This window comes from Schistocerca gregaria, chromosome 1 (assembly GCF_023897955.1).
Source record: "Schistocerca gregaria isolate iqSchGreg1 chromosome 1, iqSchGreg1.2, whole genome shotgun sequence".
In the NCBI taxonomy this organism is placed as follows: Eukaryota; Metazoa; Arthropoda; class Insecta; order Orthoptera; family Acrididae; genus Schistocerca; species Schistocerca gregaria.
The window spans coordinates 112545988-112566387 of record NC_064920.1 but is presented as its reverse complement, the minus strand read 5'-3'; the positions used below and the strand labels follow the sequence as shown (position 1 = coordinate 112566387).

General features: G+C 44.8%; 1 protein-coding gene and 1 non-coding gene across 2 annotated transcripts in view; one reads left to right on the top strand and one right to left on the bottom strand.

Moving 5' to 3' along the window:
- LOC126281580 (prostate-specific antigen-like) overlaps positions 1 to 20400 on the bottom strand; it is a 51274-nt gene that overhangs the window by 17536 nt on the left and 13338 nt on the right. The window contains exon 2 of the mRNA XM_049981058.1: positions 5021 to 5225. Within this exon, the coding sequence (XP_049837015.1) occupies positions 5021 to 5225 (205 nt within the window). The remainder of the gene's footprint in view (positions 1 to 5020; positions 5226 to 20400) is intronic.
- Trnat-ugu (transfer RNA threonine (anticodon UGU)) lies at positions 463 to 536 on the top strand. Its single transcript has one exon. It is a non-coding gene; the product is annotated as a tRNA-Thr (tRNA).

The following is a 20400-nucleotide window of genomic DNA, read 5'->3' as shown; positions in this document are numbered from 1 at the left end:
TCTTTCGGGCTTGTCTGAAAGAACAGATACCATCTTCATATAGATAAGGCATACCGGCCAATGATCTTCTTCAGTGCGCATGGACTCACATTGCCCGAACTCTTACGGGAATCGGTAGATTCACTTCATTTGGTTTAAATGGCTCTGAGCACTATGGGACTTAACATCTGAGGTCATCAGTCCCCTAGAACTTCGAACTACTTAAACCTAATTAAGCTAAGGACATAACACATATCCATGCCCGAGGCAGGATTCGAATCTGCGACTGTAGCGATCGCGCGGTTCCAGACTGAAGCGCCTAGAACCACTCGGCCACTTCGGTCGGCGGTAGATTGACTGCCACGAGTTATGAGTATAGGGGGCCGGGGCACTACAAATGTTATGTGTGGACAGTAAGTTGGAAATGCCGGTATCACAGGGAGAGTGCACAGATAAGTCCCTGCAGTCACACTATCATCTGTGTCCTCGATGGCTCAGTTGGATAGAGCGTCTGCCATGTAAGCAGGAAATCCCGGGTTCGAGTCCCGGTCGGGGCACAATTTTTCAACTGTCCCCGTTGATATTTATCAACGCCTGTAAGCAGCTAAAGCTCTGGATTTCATTGTAATTTCAAAAGCGTCTATCGTCAAGTATGAAATTCTGGTGAGAGAGGGGGACCCTGAGTCCTCCTTACTCCCTGTCTATTGTGTACAGGACTCATGTACAAACCACTGACACGCCACCAGCAGTAGGGTGGACGGATGGTGACACATCCCACGCTTCCTGGGACAGGAATCGCGTGAGAAGGTAGAACCTGAAATGTCCAAACGTCCAGGCACTGCAGCGAGTACAGCCGTTATGAAATACATTAAATGTATTCGCAATTGCGAATGAGGACTATCTTCAGCTGTAGAATGGATTGACGACCGTGAAAATTTGTACCGGACCGGGAGTCACGGCCAGTTCCAAAGCCCCATACGTCGTCAACCATGCGTCTACGACCTGTTCTCGAACATCCATTATGTATACTCCCGTACACGTCAGATGTTGTAATTGAAAATCGCTTGCCCGGCTTCAGCAGATAAATACGATATTACAGTGCCTGTCTTATTGTGATTACGATGCAAAGTTCCTTTGGACTTGCATGCAGGAACTGAAATTGAGGGTGGCAAAGAAAAAGCAGAAATACTTAGCTCTGTTCTGAAATGTTATTTTACAATGAAAAACCCAGGCGAGTTCCTCGTACCACCGAAAGGAATAGAGAAAAATATTTTCGTGGTGCTGAGCAACAGCTGAAGTCGTTAAAAGCTCCAGGGTCAGATGGAATCTCTGTTAGATTCTATACTGAATTTGCAGTTGAATTAGCCCGTCATCTGCAAGAAGACTGGTAGAAGTGATTTAGAAAACTATCGTCCAACATCCGTGGTATCGATTCGTTGTAGAGTCTTACAACATATTCTGAACTTAAACATGATGAGCTATCTCGAACAGAATGACCACCTCTATGCACACCATCATCGATTCCGGAAACATCGAGCATGTAAAATCCAGTACACACTTCTCTCACGTGACATGCTGAAAGCTTTGAATCAAGGGTGTCAAGTAGATGTATTATTTCTCGACTTCTGAAATGCATTTGACTCTGTGCCGTATCTACGTTTACTATTAAAAATATGGACGTATGGCGTATCAAGCCAAATTTGTGCCTGGATAGAGAAATTTTTGGTAGGTAGGACACAGCAAGTTGTCTTCGATGGAGAGCCATCAACAGAATGCCTAGAAGTAACTTCGATTGTGGCTCAGGGAAGTGTTTTGGGACCCCTGCTGTTCACGTTGTATATTAATGACCTCACGGATAACACTGATAGATTTTTGCATGTGATCCAGTTATCTACGATGAAAGAAGCTGCATAAGTATTGTCAGATCTTGAAAAGATTTCAAAGTGGTGCAAATATTGGTAACTTGCTTTCAATGTTCAAAAACGTAAAAAAAAACTAAAAGAGCGTAGTATTGTATAACTATGATATCAACGAGCCACAATTGGTAGCAGTTAATCATGCATATACGTAAGTGTAACAGTTTGTAGGGATGTGAAACGGAATGAGCTCTTAGGCTCAGTTGTGTGTAAAACAGACTTAGATTTATTGGTAGAATACTGGGGAAATGCACTCAGTCTGCAAAGAATATTGCTTGCAAGCCAGCCGTGTGACCCACCCTACAATACTGCTCAGACGTGTGGCATCCGTACGAAGTAGGTCTAACGGGCGGTATTGACTGAATACGGGAAAGGGCAGCACGAATGGTCACAGGTTTATGTGATCCGTGGGAGAGCGTCACAGAAATGCTGAAGAAACTGAACTGGCGGTCCCTCGAAAAAGTAATGGCATGAAATTCTACCTACAATGTTTCAAGAATCGGCGTTAAATGATGACAACAGGAATATTCTACAACCCCTTATGTATCACTCTCGCAGTTATTGTGAGGACAATATTAGAATAACTATATTCACAGTGGCACTGAAATAACCATTCATCCTGCACTCCATAGTTTAATGGACCGGGAAAAAGCTGTTTCATAGTGGTTTGTTGGATATAGATGTAGATATGGAGAAACGTACACATCTAATTGAATACATTGTACACTAACATAAACATAAAATTGCTGTATAATGATATTAAAAACTGACCCGTTCTTCTAACAAAAATACATATTAAAGTTGATATGCTCTGAAGTCCAAGCAGAGCAGTACGGTTACACATGTCAACCAACAGCAATCCGTGATTACCAGACGCTGTAGCGCTGCCACAACTGTTACCGTTAGGTTCGATAAAGACACAAGTATTAAGGAAATGCTTCGTTAACTCAAATGGGAATCCGTGGAAGGAAGATGACGTTCTTTTTCGCGATATGTTATTGACGTAATTTACGGAAAGCGCACTTGAAGCTGACTGCAAAACGATTCTCTTGCCGCCAGCGTACAATTCGCACAAGAACCACGAACATAAGATTGAAGCAATTAGGCCTCTTAGGGAGGCATATGGACAGTCGTTTTCCCTTCATTCTATCTGCGAGTGAAACAGAGAAAGGAAAGATTAGTAGTGGTACAAGGTACCTCTCGCCCCGTACCATATGCTAGCTTGCAGAGTATGTATGTAGATATAGATGTCTTCAGCAACAGTCTTAATTTCCTATCTCTTCTCGATCTGCTAAACAGGAACTGTGCCGCTTGATTACTTGTAGTATGAGCAGGTAATGCCCTCCAAAAGTCCCGGAACTTCTCATAACTTACGGTAGTGGTTTTGCCAACGTGCATCCAAAATCTTAACGCCTTAGCGTCCTCCGTATTCTCGTGAGCGCGTGTTCGCAAAGTACACTACTGGCCACTAAAATTGCTACACCAAGAAGACATGCAGATGATAAGCGGGTATTCATTGGACAAATATATTATACTGGAACTGACATGTGATTACATTTTCACGCAATTTGGGTGCATATATCCTGAGGAATCAGTAACCAGAACAAACACCTCTGGCCGTAAAAACGGCCTTGAGACGCCTGGGCATTGAGTCAAACAGAGCTTGGATGGCGTGTACAGGTACAGCTGCCCATGCAGCTTCAACACGATACCACAGTTCATCAAGAGTACTGACTGGCATATTGTGACGAGCCAGTTGCTCGGCCACCATTGACCAGACGTTTTCAATTGGTGAGAGATCTGGAGAATGTGCTAGCCAGGGCAGCAGTCGAATATTTTCCGTATCCAGGAAGGCCCATACAGGAACTGCAACATGCGGTCCTGCTGAAATGTAGGGTTTCACAGGGATCGAATGAAGGGTAGAGCCACGGGTCGTAACACATCTCATATGTATCGTCCACTGTTAAATGTGCCGTCAATGCGAACAAGAGGTGACCGAGACGTGTAAGCAATGGCATCCCATACCATCACGCCAGGTCATACACTGGTATGGCGATTACGGATTAACACTACCAATCTGCGTTCACCGCGATTTCGCCAAACACTGACGCGACCATCATGATGCTGTGAACAGAACCTGGATAAATCCGAAAAAATGACGTTTTGCCATTCGCGCACCCCCGTTCGTCGTTGAGTACACCATTGCAGGCGCTCCTGTCTGTGATGCAGCGTCAAGGGTAACCGCAGCCATGGTCTCCCAGCTTGTAGTCCATTCTGCTGCAAACGTCGTCGAACTGTTCGTGCAGATGGTTGTTGTCTTGCAAACGTCCCCATCTGTTGACTCATGGAACGAGACATGGCTGCACGATCCGTTACAGCCATGCGGATAAGATGCCTGTCATCTCGACTGCTAGTGATACGAGGCCGTTGGGGTCCAGGACGGTGTTCCGTATTACTCTCCTGACCCACCGATTCCATATTGTGCCAACAGTGATTGGATCTCGACTAATGCGAGCAGCAATGTCGCGATACGATAAACCGCAATCGTGATAGGCTACAATCCGACCTTTATCAAAGTGTGAAACGTGATGGTACGAATTTCTCCTCCTTACAGGAGGCATCACAACAACGTTTCACCAGGCAACGTCGGTCAACTCCTGTTTGTGTATGCGAAATCGTTTGGAAACTTTCCTCACGTCAGCACGTTGTAGGTGTCGCCATCGGCACCAGCCTTATGTGAATGTTCTGAAAAGCTAATCATTCGCATATCACAGCATCTTCTTCCTGTCGGTTCAATTTAGCGTCTGTAGCACGTCATCTTCGTGGTGTAGCAATTTTAATGGCCAGTAGTGTACTTGACAAATCACTTCAAATACCGTGAACACTCGCGAAGCGAACTGCAACAAGCTGTAATTACTAGCGAGTCAAGAGCAGGATTCAAAGTAACTCTTGTACGGAGAGTAGATTCAACAGCTTCTTTGGTTCGTTCACAGTATTTGCACTCGCACTATTTTGATGACACACTGCTGTGACCCTGCCCTCCCATTGACAGGTAGTACATTTGTGTTGCTGAACTGACGCGTCCCATATACAGCCAGTAGTACGGTAGCGTAGCGACCACGCACCTGTTGTTCGTCGTCGTCCGTGGGCTCGCGGTAACCGGCCTTCAGCCGGATGTCGGAGCGGCGCGAGTGCTCAATGCAGTGTGCCGCCGTGACCACCCACTGCATGGAGACCAGCGAGCCGCTGCAGACCCCGACCCGGCGCACCGCCAGCAGCACCATGAAGGGCAGGTTCTCCAGCTGGCCGCCCACCAGCCGACTGCCGCCACTGTCGGCACACCAGGACGCCTCAGCACTCACTGCAGTCATTCGGTGTGGCTTTCACGTCAACAGTTTAGAAACCAGACTGCAGCACACCGTAACATCACTTCCACCGAGAAAATTCATTCTACGAATTTCATTTGGAATTTTGGGTGAAAGGGCGGAGATGGGGGCCGAGAGGGGTGCCACTGGATGGCTGGAGGGGGACTCAGTCTATAAACAAATTCGAGGGGATGTTGTTGTTGTGGTCTTCAGTCCTGAGACTGGTTTGATGCAGCTCTCCATGCTACTCTATCCTGTGCAAGCTTCTTCATCTCCCAGTATCTGCCGCAACCTACATCTTTCTGAATCTGCTTCTCTTGGTCTCCCTCTACGATTTTTATCCTCCACGCTCCCCTCCAATGCTAAACTGGTGATCCCTTGCGCCTCAACACATGTCCTACCAACCGATCCCTTCTTCTGGTCATGTTGTGCCACAAATTCCTCTTATCCACAATCCTATTCAATACTTCCTCACTATGTGATCTACCCATCTAATCTTCAGCATTCTTCTGTAGCACCACATTTCTAAAGCTTCTATTCTCTTCTTGTCCAAACTATTTATCGTCCATGTTTCACTTCCATACATGGCTACACTCCATACAAATACTTTCAGAAATGACTTCCACACACTTAAATCTATACTCGATGTTAACAAATTTCTCTTCTTCAGAAACGTTTTCATTGCCATTGCCAGTCTACATTTTATATCCTCTCTACTTCGACCATCATCAGTTATTTTGCTCCCCGACTAGCAAAACTCCTTTACTACTTTAAGTGTCTCATTTCCTAATCTAATTCCCACAGCATCACCCGATTTAATTCCACTACATTCCATTATCCTCGCTTTGCTTCTGTTGATGTTCGTCTTATATCCTCCTTTCAAGACACTATCCATTCCGATCAACTGCTCTTCCAAGTCCTTTGCTGCCTCTGACGGAATTACAATGTCATCGGCGAACCTCAGAGTTTTTATTTCTTCTCCATGAATTTAATAACTACTCCGAATTTTTGTTTCGTTTTTGAGGGGATACAGAGGAAAAATTACAGAAATACCTCACTGAAGCAGCAGCCACCAGGCGTTGGGTCAAGTTTAGGCTCATTGCTACTCTAGCAGAAGTTGCCCGTAAAATTGATATACTCGCCAGCTACGACATGTGAATATTCAACTGCTTTTGTGAGACACAACAGATTGAACATCTGCCTCGTAGTGATCGAGCGAGGTCAACAACCCTAGGTTATGTTCGCTATCTACAAACTAGCTACAGAGAACGTCACATAATTGCGCACTACCTTTTTGGAGGCCTCTGGGAGGTTTATGTTCATCCAGACACCGCATAACTTCTCCACACTATCAGTTCGGGAGCTAGGAGTTAATTACGAACAAGAGCGGAACCCTCAGCAGCGTGGCAGTCGAAGAAGGTGACCAAGAGAACACCTGGAATGGAGCTTGACTCAGTAGTGTCGGGTTCTCTTCACAGACTAGGGGAGGTTTTGCCAGGCGTCTGGTGATCGTCGTAGAAAGGGGTGGAGTCGGAGAAGTAGGCTACCAGTGCAAATATTCAGCCCGACGAATTTCTCAGACAGCAGGGCCGCTTTTGTTTTGGGTTGCTGTCATATGCAGATGGTTCAGTGATCGGGGGTAATTAGCGAGTTTGCAGTATCGAGACAGGAGACTGCTACTATAGTTCCTACAGTCAATATTTCGGTGATACGTCCATCTTTCACTCCGGAATGAGCAACCGCTCTTTCCCACTGTGTGAACACTTACTCCAAGGAGATTCATTCAACCGAATAGGATGTTCTGCACTGTCAACTGACAAGAACACCACTGAGCAGTTTAGATTTGCGGTACTTCGTCAGAGGGAGCCTCCTGATACCATGGGCCACCTATGAAGAGTGTAATGAGCCAACTTTGAGCAAACACATAGAAAATTTTGTGGGGAAGACTAACCAAAGACTGTGTTTTCTTGGCAGAACACGTAAAAAATGTAACAGATCTACTAAGGAGACTGCCTACACTACGCATGTCCGTCCTCTTTTAGAATACTGTTGCGCGATGTGGGATCCTTGCCAGACAGGACCGATAGGATAAATGGAAAAAGTTAAAAGAAGGATAGCACGTTTTGTATCATTGCAAAATATGGGAGAGAGTGTCACTGAAATGATACAGGATTTGGGCTGGACATCGGTAAAAAAAAAAGGCGTTTTTTCGTTGTGACGGAATCTTCTCACGAAATTCCGGTCACCAAATTTCTCCTCCGAATACGAAAATATTTTGTTGACGTCGACCTACGTAGGGAGAAACGATCACCATGATAAAATAAGGGAAATTAGAGCTCGTGCGGAAAGATATAGGTGTTTGTTTCTTCCGAGCGCTGTTCGAGAGAGGAATAATAGAGAGTTATTGTGAAGGTGGTTAGATTAACCCTCTGCCATGCACTTAAATGTGATTTGCAGAGTAGCCATGTACATTTAGATGTAAATGTAGCTGTAGAAACTTGTGGACAAGCGAAAATGATCTGGATGGAGCATCACGGTTTTGATGGGTATCCAGCATCATAATTTCACTTCACATCCCTTGAAACACATGCATTTGCGAACGTATTGACATTGCTTAGAGAATCGTTTTGGTTTAATGTCCAAATGAAGTTATTTTTTAAATTCCTAACGCCCCTCCTCCACTCGAATCTTTGCCCACCCATCTTTCCACATATGTAACAGTATGTATATTTCTGGGGGTTATTTCCTCCAAATACAATTATTACCAACCGAAATAGCTTGACTCTCAGAAGTAGTTGCACATAATTGAGAGCGTCACCGCAGTTGTCCAGGTGATTCACTTACCTTACAGAAAAGCTGCATCCGCTCGTGGAAAGTTGTCAATGTAATAACATGCCACAAACACACACAGCCGTCGGCGTTGCTGCCGAAAACATTCCGAGCAGATAATCAGCGTAACTCCCTTTGACCGTCACTTACGTAAGCGCCACTTCCAACTAACCAAGTCGAGGCAGACTTGACTGCCGGAGCTGCCACTGCAAGAGCTTGCGATACAAACGTCCCTTCCGATGTGCTGCCGGGGAAACGCGTACGGCGTGCAACAATAAACATTTCTCTTCTAACGTCTCTTGTTTTCGAAACGATAGTGAAGGGAAGGGGAAGCAGGTTACTTTTCCATCTCTGGAAATGTATGCTAAGTGCGGTGGATGCCGCGTCTAGTGAAGCAAACCCTTTACTAACGCACTGATACTTTCTATTTACGTATAACTCTCTCTGTAAGGTCTAAATTGTGCCATGAGTACATCATAAAACTCATCAGCCAACGTATTCAGCGTACCATCACATCTCTTAATCAAGGATGTTAATGATTCTTAGGTACATTGTAGAGGGACTGGTCCCTAGCGAATTTTCATGCCACTTCTAGTTTCCACAAAAACCGTTGTGGATATTTTACCCGTACCTCCTGTATCTTAACGTCAGTTACCTTTCAACCCAGTGAGCGCAGCACCACGGTTAACGTTAACAACTGCCATGCTGTCAGTACGGTTTCAAATTTTTCCCGTATACCTTCTTTGTTTCAGTCTCAGCGTACAGGATATAGTAATTACATAATATATGTCAAACAAATTTTTTCCGAAATAGTCGTTTTTGCCGCAGTAGTTCGATTAATAAATCAACCATTACAGTAGACTGTCTTAATATGTGTGTTCCATTTGTTACAGAATAGATTACATAATCGACTTATTCGCTATTGCTTGCATCGTTTGTTGTGATAGAACGGATATTTTGTCTTAGAAGCAACCAAAACGCAAATTAGTAGAGCATGAAAGCTACTGTCTTGCAGGCACACGGATTTTTCCTAACCTACACCGGACAATGCAATTCGTTTGAATTCCAAAACATCGTTCTCTCTTCGAACCACTGCGTATATGATCATTCCCGTGAATGCAGGTTTACAAGCTAGCTGCTGAATTAAAGAATGTACTATTATGGGCTCTTCCCTCGAAACGATTTCTCTATGTGTCTTTAGCAAGTAGAAAGCCCATGTTATGAAAATTTTAGCCCGCCTGTAAAAGTAAACATCAGGAGTTATTAAAGCGAAGTAAATTCGGGTGGGGAAATTTTTACAGTGCAAGTGCATGCTTCCGTTGCTTCTACAAAGATGTCATCACTAATTACCTCATCAGTATGCTCTACCCACGAATCAGTAACATAAAGAAATTTTTCTTGTGCCACGTACGGAAAAACGAGAGATTTTTAAAAACCCTTCGCACAGTACTTTCGCGAAATTCGCTAATTTCATGCACGTCACAATTACATTTATTAATTTCTGAGTCAAATCGTCCACTCTCGATGGTTCTTGCATGCTTAATAAAACGTATGGGGATATCTTTCCTGACGCAGAATATAGTGCATTGTTTCGTGAAGGAATGACAAAAGAAGGTGAAATCTTTTTTGTCGACATAAACCGGTTTCGCTCCTTGTTCTGCAAACGTCTATTATACGTCGATTGGAACTGGAATTGGAATTGTTCGGTATTAATTACGCAGTGGAGGTTAAAATTTGGGTGAGTACTTTGATCTCTATGTGGGATCTTTCCATTGCCGCTAATTCTTCGTCCATCGTTGTGAATTCCTTCGAGCTATCCAGATATTTAGAATTTCAGGTACTAACTGCAAACGGAAAACACATTTGCAGAATGTGTGCTGTAGTGATTGATTAATTAATGGAGGTACGACCGCGAAAATGGCTGTTTCTGAACAAATCTTGCTTGGCGTATATTATTTAATGATACGCGTACGACTTGAACCCGTGCCGCCAACAAGACAGCGGCGAACTTTAGCTGCTGCACTACGCTCGCTTGGTCGAAACATGACTAACGTTACGGGTGTAGGAGGTACCCACAAAACTTCGACATCAATTATCTCGGGAACGAGGGTCGTCACATGAGAAGCCGATAGCCAGGTACTCAGGGGTTCCTCTACAACATACCTAAGACTCATCAAAATCCGCGACTAACAGCTCTGCTGGTTCCCTTGTCAATGTTGTGCCGTGCACCAACCGACTGTACGGTCTTTGCCGACAGCACCCAGCTGGCAACACGTAGCGCCCATGAACACATCAGTCGCTAACTAGGCCAGAAGAGTTCTACGAACAGTGTACGAGCATTATAGTGCTTGTATTGCCTTGCCGACCCCGTATCACGCAGTCACGTGACTTTAAAACACTAACGGGCAAAACGTGAGAACCCTGCTCCATGCAGCCTCCTTGTTCTGCGTAATGAGCGAGGTGGGGCAGTGGTTATCCTATTGGACTCGCATTCTGGAAGACGATAGTTCAGACCACCTACGGCTACCTGGATTCAGGTTTTCCGCAATTTCTCTAAATCGCAGGGTTGATTCATTTGAAAGAATATGCCTGATTTCCTCCCCTATCCCTGAAACATTCCAAGCTTGTCCTTCGTCTCTAATCACCTCGATGTTGACGGGACGTTAAACCCTAAACTCGCTTTTCCTTCTCTGCGTTGCATTCGGTAGCTAAACGTCAATCTGTCAGGATAGCAAGCCGAACCACAATGAGCATATATTCTGTATACATCTGCAACTATACACCACAAGCCCGTTGTAATTGTGAATAGTACGTGGGAAGAGCAACTGTTTGCAAAGATCTGTATGACCTCCAACTTAGGCTTTTTTACCTTTCTTTATGGTCTTTTCGGAAGACATGAAGGGTATTCCAAAATAGATGGGACAGTTTCAGGTGTTTATTCCCCATATGCAGGCAGTAAAACATTCATAACAAAATGTGTTCGGAAATGCTTGGGTTCGCAGTTGTGGTCTGGAGTGATAAAAAAGTTCCGGTGAATATCATTATTTTGAAGACCATAATTTAGAATCAAGCATTTCCGGACACACGTCCTAATAATGAACAACATTACTGTCTACGCAGGAGGAGTACATTTCGGTGGTTATAATTAAAGTGCAGCTACCAACAGAGCCCAGTGTGGACTGTAACTGTGATGAAGCAGAAGAACTTGGTAGATACGCTTACGCGTTAATGCGCAACCGATTTGCAATCGGAAAGAATTACTTCCAATGCTAGGTACCAGGCGCAAATGTTGTGTTGTGAATGCAAGACAGACACAAAAAAATGTTTCCATATATAGTGGATTTGAAACGGGACATGGGCAGAAAAGATCAAAGAAGTGAGAGGGCATACTGACGAATTTTATTATTAACTGCCGGTTACATAATTTGTTCATTATGAACACTGGAGACGACAACGACATGACGCATCCACAAAACGAATCGATGAACAGTTGCTAGCACCATTTCTGCGTACTGTTTCAAATGGCTCTGAGCACTATGGGACTCAACTTCTGAGGTCATTAGTGCCCTAGAACATAGAACTAATTACACCTAACTAACCTAAGGACATCACACACATCCATGCCCGAGGCAGGATTCGAACCTGCGACCGCAGCAGTCGCGTGGTTCCGGACTGCGCACCTAGAACCGCTAGACCACCGCGGCCGGCTGCAGGATTCGAACCCGCGACAATAGCGGTCTCGCGGTTCCAAACTGCAGCGCCTAGAACCGTACGGCCACTTCGGCCGGATCTGAATACCGGCTTCAGATCAGGAAGAGACCGAACGTGTCCCTGGTAAACACGTTGTTTTTAGATATCGCCAGAGCCAAACATTGCATGGATGAAGCTTAGGTGATGTTGCAGGCCATGAATCTAGAAAAACTCTGGAGATAACACGTTCGTGGAAAGATGGATTAAGGAGATCTTTCCCTGAGCGAGCGACATCAGGTGTTGCCCCGTCTTGCATGAAATCGGTGATTCCACACAGCTGCTGTTCGCCAACGCAGGAATCACACGGTGCACAAGAACGTCTCGATAACAGGCAGCCGTAACGGTTCACCTGACGCACCTTCTGGGTGTATTCTCTTCAAATAAGAATGGACCGACAACAAAGGTGCTCGGGAATCCACACCGTACAGTCACAATACGGCGACTGCGGTGGCTCTTCGTGCACAACAGGCTGCTTAACACAACCCGATATTCGGCACTTCTGTGTATCCCCTGCTCCCTTAGTGTAAAATGTCGCTCGTCACTCCATAGAATATTACCCGGCCACTTGCCATCAACTTCGATCCGTGCCAGATGCCGAAGAGCAATTTCAGAACGTTGCTGTGGACCACATGTTTTCATTTCTGCGCCATCTCGATCTTGTACGGGTACCGGTATAAACTAGATCGCTAAACTTTGTATGCAGCCGACCATGGGATGGATAGTTCTCGTTGACGAGCACTAGCACCGTTCTGGACACTTGCTGAATTCTCACGTACAACAATAGTAATTTCGTCAATTACTTCCACCGGGATAGAATGCCTTCCTCTCCAAGGTGCCTCACCAAGCTCACTTGTTGTTTCCAATTTCATTACCTTCTTCTTTAACCATTTAGTGACATCGGACCTTTCTCAGACCTTTCAGTCTGCGATTATGAATGCAGCACTACAACTGCTGCCGTTCGCGCAAATGGTTCGCTAACAGCGAGTTAGCCACACTGTTCACTCACATTAATTGTTGTCAAATGACAGCGTGGATGTCATACCGTTATAGAAATAGTGTACGGCACCACATTTGTACCTGGTGGCCAAAACTGGAACTTTTTTCATCTTCCATCGATTCCACATTAACACATGAGCATATATACAAAATTTTGCTGCCATACGATAATTACAGCTCATATTATACCTCCGTGAGTAGCTCCACTTTAAAAATAACCACTCGGTACTCGAATTTACGCCCTCTGTTTTTCTGAACGGTCGGCCTTGTGGCCGAGTGGTTTAGGGGCTTCAGTTTGGATCTGCGCGCCTGTTACGGTCGCAGGTTCGAATCCTGCCTTGGGCATGGATGTGTGTGATGTCCTTAGAAACTACTTAAACTTAACTAACCTAAGTCTAGGGGACTGATGACCTTAGATGTTAAGCCCCATAGTGTTTAGAGCCATTTTTTTAACGCCTGTATAGAGGGACAAATACACAGATACATCCAGAACGAGTAAATACACTTCTAGATAAAGTAAAGTAGCATATTAATTACTCCAGATCGTGCGCAAAAGGTTTGAAGTGACATGGCGATAGGTCAGCAGGACTATAGCGCTAAATGGAGCTGCCGTCCCGACACGAGGCAGCCGAAAGAACGGAAAAACACACTCATCGTTAATCAGCAAACAGTTAGAGCGCACTGCGGTGATGATCTTCATCACAGCACGGCCCAGAGACAACATTTGCACAACTTCACACGGAACAAAATAATCAGAAAACTGGAACAAGGGCGAAGTGTGCCGGGTGTAGCCCAGGAGTTTGGTACCGGTGACACCACTGTTCGAGGTGCGTCAGGAGCGTTCCGTAGCAGAGGCACTGGTGCCCGAAGGAGACGAGCTGGTCAACCACGCTCAACTACACCAGTAGATGACTGCTGCGTTGTGCGGTAGGCTAGGAGGGACTCGCGTCAAATTGTAGGTGCAGCCACATTCAACAGGACTGCTACACCGCACGCACGGCAACCGTATGGCGAAGGTTTCTTTGTCTGACGACCAGTACGCTTTTGCTCCACGTTGACAACCGCTCACTTAACATCTCAGGTCATCAGTTCCCTAGATTTAGAACTACTTAAACCTAACTAACCTAAGGACATCACACACAACCATGCCCGAGACAGGATTCGAACCTGCGACCGTAGCAGCAGCGCGGTTCCGGACTGAAGCGTCTAGAGTTGCTCGGTCACAGCGGCCTGCTCCTTATTCAGTGTTCTTTCCTGTTCGCTGGAAGAAGGCTGTAGTTTCATTTAAGGAAATACTGGTATCACATTCGGCATCCATAAAGCTTAAAAATAACTTTCGTACATTAGAAAATTCGCTACGCGTGTCCTTAACTGCGTCACCCTCTACCATATGAAAGTGTGCGTTAAATATTATTGTCACTACCCCCTCCCTTCCCCCAAACCAATTCAAGGTTTCAGTGTTCTAGCCTTGGGAAGAACAACTCTTAGCAAGTCTAAGTATGAGCTAAAATTTCTCTAATTTTAGGTTCATATTCATTACCAGCAGCAAAATGCTCGCATCAGAAAAAAAGTGAATATGCTGCTGTTTCAAAAGTAGTGTACCAGCTGCCTCATTCTATCTTCCTTATCACCTTTAAACGTCTTCCCAAATATTGTGGCGTGAGAACGTATTCATGCTCTGTTTAACACGCTACTCACATCTCACTCCAACAAGCTCCTCTAACTGTAACTTGCTCACACCCAACAGGCCATCGCTGTACATTGTCCATACCCATCCACTCCCACTTACCCATTCTCACTCACACATTCAGCCCAACTCGTTGTCTTTGTTTGTTTGTGTCTTTCTATCACTGTCTGCTGTCTCACAACCATAGTTTCCTTCGTTCTGCCTCCTTTCAATGGCGCTGTCTCCATCTTGCTCTCTCTTACTGCTACTATCTCATTCATTCATTCACTCTGTCTCTTCTCAGTGTCACATTTCTCTCTTCCTCCTTGACTCTGTTACAGACGCTGTCTCTTACTATCACTGGCTCTCTCCCACTTCCATTTTCTCCTTTTCTTTGTTTCTTTCCCACTACCACTATCTCCTTCACTCTTTTCCCAACACTGTTCTGTCACTGGCAACTATGTTCCGCTGCCAGAGTGTCTCTCTCTTTTCTCACACTGCCTTTTTCTTTTGCTCATTTCATGGCAGGTTATGCCTGTAACAATAGATTCTAATAAGAAGAAAGGAGCAAAGACTCTGTGGTTGCCTATTACTCAGAAGAGAATAAGTTTGGAGAATCACGTTCCTGTTTCAGAGAGCCATTTGCGTTTTCTGTACCCTACATTCTCATGTTATGCTTCTTCGCTTTGCCTTGTAAGTGAAATGTGGCTTCGTCAGAGGACTCAAGTCTGTACGCGAAACCATCAACCTCCACCCAAAATTGAAAATAAATGCATTATTTTCTCCGTTTTGGTTTATCGGCTTGTTTTAAGACCAGCAACAATTTAAGTCTGTAAGCCCTGAACTGCAAACGCATGTGATACACAACGTCACATTGCTGAGTACGCCCCATTCAGTTCTCCGCTGGAAGGAATTGTGGATTTACTGAGTTTTCTTTCGTTGATGGTACGTATGTTTTCCACTACTTCAGTCTCGATGGATGGACATTCTGTGGCTTTCGTCTTGCATGTGTATCATGTCGCCTCGTACTGCTTTGCTCATCTAGCAACGTTGGGAGGGTGTGGTGCCACTTCAGTAAGCTCGGACCGAAAATGTCTTTGAACAGTGATTATTGCGGATGCCACTATTCTGAATACTAACATCACTGACGAAAAACAACGGCGATTTTCCACTGTTTCATTGCTATAAACGTTAACTGTGAGAGGTAACCTTTCAGTCTATGTGTGTACTTCTGAAATAAAGTCATTGCTGTAATCACAGGAGTACTTTCTTTTGTCCCACTCATTTTTAACCACTCTGTGTTAATTATGAGCTCAGGCATTTTGCAGGTCGTACAGTTATCTATAATGAAGAATTTTCTGGAAAAAAACCTGCTTAAAGTATCCGGACAGAACTATATAAAATTTCAGAGCAATACGAGGACTGCCAAATTGCTTAAAACATCGAGAAACGTAAAACTGTACATTTCGCAAGACGCAAAACATAATATCCTACGACTACAATATTAACGAGCCAGAACTTTAGTCAGTCGACGAGCGAACGTCTGGGTGTAACAATCTTTGGGGATATGAAATGGAATGACCATATATGCTAAGATGTACGTTCGTTCATAGACTGCGGTTCATTCGTAGGAGGTTAAGAGAATGCTGTCAGCCTACAAAGGATACTGCTTACAAACTATCTGTGTGACCTATCCCGCTACATTGCTCAGTTGTATTCAGTCTGAACCAAATAGGACTATCTAAGTTTGTTAAATGTTTACTAAGAAGGGCATCACGAATAGTCAAACTTTTGTGTGATTCACGTGAGACGCCTGAGGGTAGACGCCCTCTGTTAAGTATAAGTCTTCTTACAAATTTTCTATAACCATAATTAAGTGAAGACCTAGCGACACTCTTCAGCCGCCTAAATATCGCTCCAGTGTAGACCGAAAAGACAACATTGAACTAATTACAGAGCGCACAGAGGGAGTGAAGCACTATTCCCGCGCTACATACACGAATGGATAGGAAATGAACCCTAGAACCCTATTCTGTGCTACATTAGGAGTGTGGTTCTCAGGCTATGAAAGTTCATGTACACGTAGGTGTAAGAATAATTCTGAAAATCAGACAATTGACAAGTTCTGTCTAAATTCTGGGAGTATGTGCAGGAACAGAAAAATATTGAATGTTTTGTTTTGTTTATTGATATTTGCTTATCGTCCCACACAAATGCATCAAAGATATTTGGTGCATTATTGACACCTTGATCAGAGTTAATGGTGAATGACCCGCTATGTTTTTGCATAAGCGTTTCGTGTTCAGTAACCAAGAAAGACGTAAACTGTATAATATCTAAAAGATCTAAGAGAAAATTTTAAGAGTGAAAGACCAAAAGCAAAGTGCTCAGATGAAAAAGGGTGTAACGTAGGGACGTAACCTTTCACCCCTACTATGCAATTTAGACATAGAAGACGCCCTGTCGGTATCCAAGCAAATATTCAGCAGTCCAAAAATAGGGATCAAAGCGTATTAATGATAAGACTCACTGATGACATTGCTCTCCACACTGAAAGTGAGAAAGAATAATACAGGACGTGATGAATGGAATACACAGTCTGATGAGTACGGAATACTGCGTAAACTAAATAAAATGGAAGTAATGAGATATAGAAGAAACGAAATTAGCGACAAACAGCAATATTAGGAATCACGAAGTCGACGATATTAGGAATTCTGTTACATTGCAAGCAAAATAATACATGATATATCAAGAAAGGAGGAATAAAAAGGAGATCAGCGCAGCCAAAAAGTGCAATCCTGACCAAGTCAAGTCTCTTAGTATAAAAATCGGTCTTAATCTGTGGAATAAATTTCTGAGATTGTGCTTTTTGAACACAGCATTCTATGTAGGTATGGCGAAATCGCGAGAGAAGAGAGTGAAATCGTATGACGTGTGATGTTAAGGAAAAATTTTAAAAATTAGGAGGACTGGTGAGGTAAGGAATAAGGAGGTTCTCAGCGGAAACGTCGAGAAATGCAACATATGGAAAACAGTGACAAGAAGGAACATGATGGTAGGTCTTGTGTTAAGACATCAGAGAATGACTTCCACAGTAGTAAAAGGAACTGTAGAAGGTAGAAACTGTGTAGGAAGTCAGATATTGGGAAGTATCCAACAAATAGTTGAGGACGTTGAGTGCAACAGATGAAGAGGTTGGGACAAGAGAGAAATTCGTGGTGGGCCGCATCGAACCAGTCAGAAGACTCCCCACTCCAGCGAAAACTGCAATATGATAGGCAGAAGTATCGCACTGTATGGGTTCCTCGTGACTACGTTCAGGTTATCCAGTTTTGAGGCTCAATTTGCCACTTAGTTTCACGCGTAGTGCATGACCAGAAGTAGCACAAATCGCTGCTTAACTGGCCACACTCTCAAATGGTTCAGGCAGCAAACAGCTCTAAGTCACATGCTAAGATGTCTCAGCTGTATATAATATGTTTTAACTCGTTGTTAATTCAGAGGTCAGTACAAGTGACATGCAGTGACAGTTGGACAACGACTGTTAGTGGATATGCTACCCTGTCCAACAGCTGTAATGGCATGCACATAAAGTAATTTATGGACATCAACGTTAACCAAAATTAGCTACAAAAACTTTTTTGCGCCATTCCAATACGAATCCAGCGTGGCACGTAATACTTCACATCGTATAATGTGAATTTTGAGCCACGTTCAAAAATTGGTGTGAAATCTTATGGGGCTTAACTGCTAAGGTCATCAGTCCCTAACCTTAAACACTACTTAACCTAAATTATCCTAAGGACACACACATGCCGGCCGCGGTGGTCTCGCGGTTCTAGGCGCGCAGTCCGGAACCGTGCGACTGTTACGGTCGCAGGTTCGAATCCTGCCTCGGGCATGGATGTGTGTGATGTCCTTAGGTTAGTTAGGTTTAAGTAGTTCTAAGTTCTAGGGGACTAATGACCACAGCAATTGAGTCCCATAGTGCTCAGAGCCATTTGAACCATTTTTGACACACACACACACACACACACACACACACCCATGCCTGAGGGAGGACTCGAACCTCCGCCGGGGCCAGCCACACAGCCCATGACTGCAGCGCCCTAAACCGATCGGCTAGTCCCTCGAGACGAGCCCAGTTCAAGACAGACATCTAGGAGCATATTCTTGGTGTGAACAGCACATATAAAGTTTGATCCCCCCTCGCTGAGACAGCCTCTAGTTCCATTAGGACGGAGCGTTGCAGTACCAGACTGACGAAAGAGATACCCACCGGTGCTTGATTCCTGTAACAAACACCGTCGTAACCGGCCTTGAAGGCCCAGCAGTACCGACCGGCCTCAGTGCCAGCCTCAGCCCTTAGGCGTCACCGGATTCAGACACGGAGGGGCATATGGTCAGCACACCGCTCTCCCGGCTGTTATCAGTTTTCGTGATGGTGCCGCTACTTCTAAGTTAAGTAGCTGCTCAATTGGCGTCACAAGGGCTGAGTTCACCCCACTTGCCAGCTACACTCGGCAGACTCTGACGGTGACCCATCCAGGAACTAGACAAGTCGACAGCACTTAACTTTGGTCATGTGACGGGAACCGGTGTTGCCACTGCTAGCCGAGCGGTCGAAGGCGCTGCAGTCATGGACTGTGCGGCTGGTCCCGGCGGAGGTTCGCGTCCTCCCTGGGGCACGGGTGTGTGTGTTTGTCCTTTGGATAATTTAGGTTAAGTAGTGTGTAAGCTTCAGGACTGATGACCTTAGCAGTTCAGTTCCATAAGATTACACACACATTTGTCCGTTTTGTTACCACTGCAGTAAGGCCTTTGCCTTTCCTTATTACAAAATTTGTAACTTCAGCAGTGATACCAGTTTCCTGCTATTATACGCTAAGATACCGTTTCCTGTTATTATACGTTAACAGAGCGATACTGAGTGCCGCTTAGCATGTGATGCGACAAGGAAAGCACGTAAGCGGAGCAGAGATAAATGGGGAAACAGTCCCGCGATTACAGGTGCGACAAGTAGCAAAATACCCTGACGTTAGCGACTTAGACAAAGAGCAGTCTGGTATGAGCTACCGCTTGCGAATGAGCGTCTCGGAAACGTCAATGACGGTCTGCTGTTCGCGGGGTTACATCAGCCGAAAGTGGTTGCAGTACGATGGAAGTACGAGTGGCCGACAAGATGTTGGAGGGTCACGCCTCATGAAAGAACGTCTAGGTCTGAGGCTTGCCCACCCTCAACAACTGCCAACACGAGTAACGTACAGTAGCGAAACAACTTAAATCACTTAATAAAAGCGAGTCTTCCGGCTCACACTGTATACCAATTACGTTCCCTTCAGAGTATGCTGACGCAACAGCCCTATACTTAACAATCATATACAACCACTCGCTCGACGACGGGTCCATACCCAAAGACTGGAAAGTTGCATAAGTCACGCCAATATTCAATAATGGCACTAGAAGTAGCTGGCAGCGGTGGTCTAGCGGTTCTAGGCGCTCAGTCCGGAACCGCGTGACTGCTACGGTCGCAGGTTCGAATCCTGCCTCGGGCATGGATGTGTGTGATGTCCTTAGGTTAGTTAGGTTTAAGGAGTTCTAAGTTCTAGGGGACTGATGACCTCCGATGTTAAGTCCCATACTGCTCAGAGCCATTTGAACCACTAGGAGTAATCCCCTAAATTGCAGGTCCATATCGTTAACGTCGACATGCAAGATAAGTTTGGAACGTATATTATGCCAAAACGTTATGAATTACCGCCAAAGAACGTTGTATTGACACGCAGTCAACACGGACTTAGAAAACATCATTCTTGTGAAACACAATTAGCACCTTCTCACAAGAAATGCACAGTACTATCGACAAGGGATTTCAAATTGACTCCGTATTAGTAGA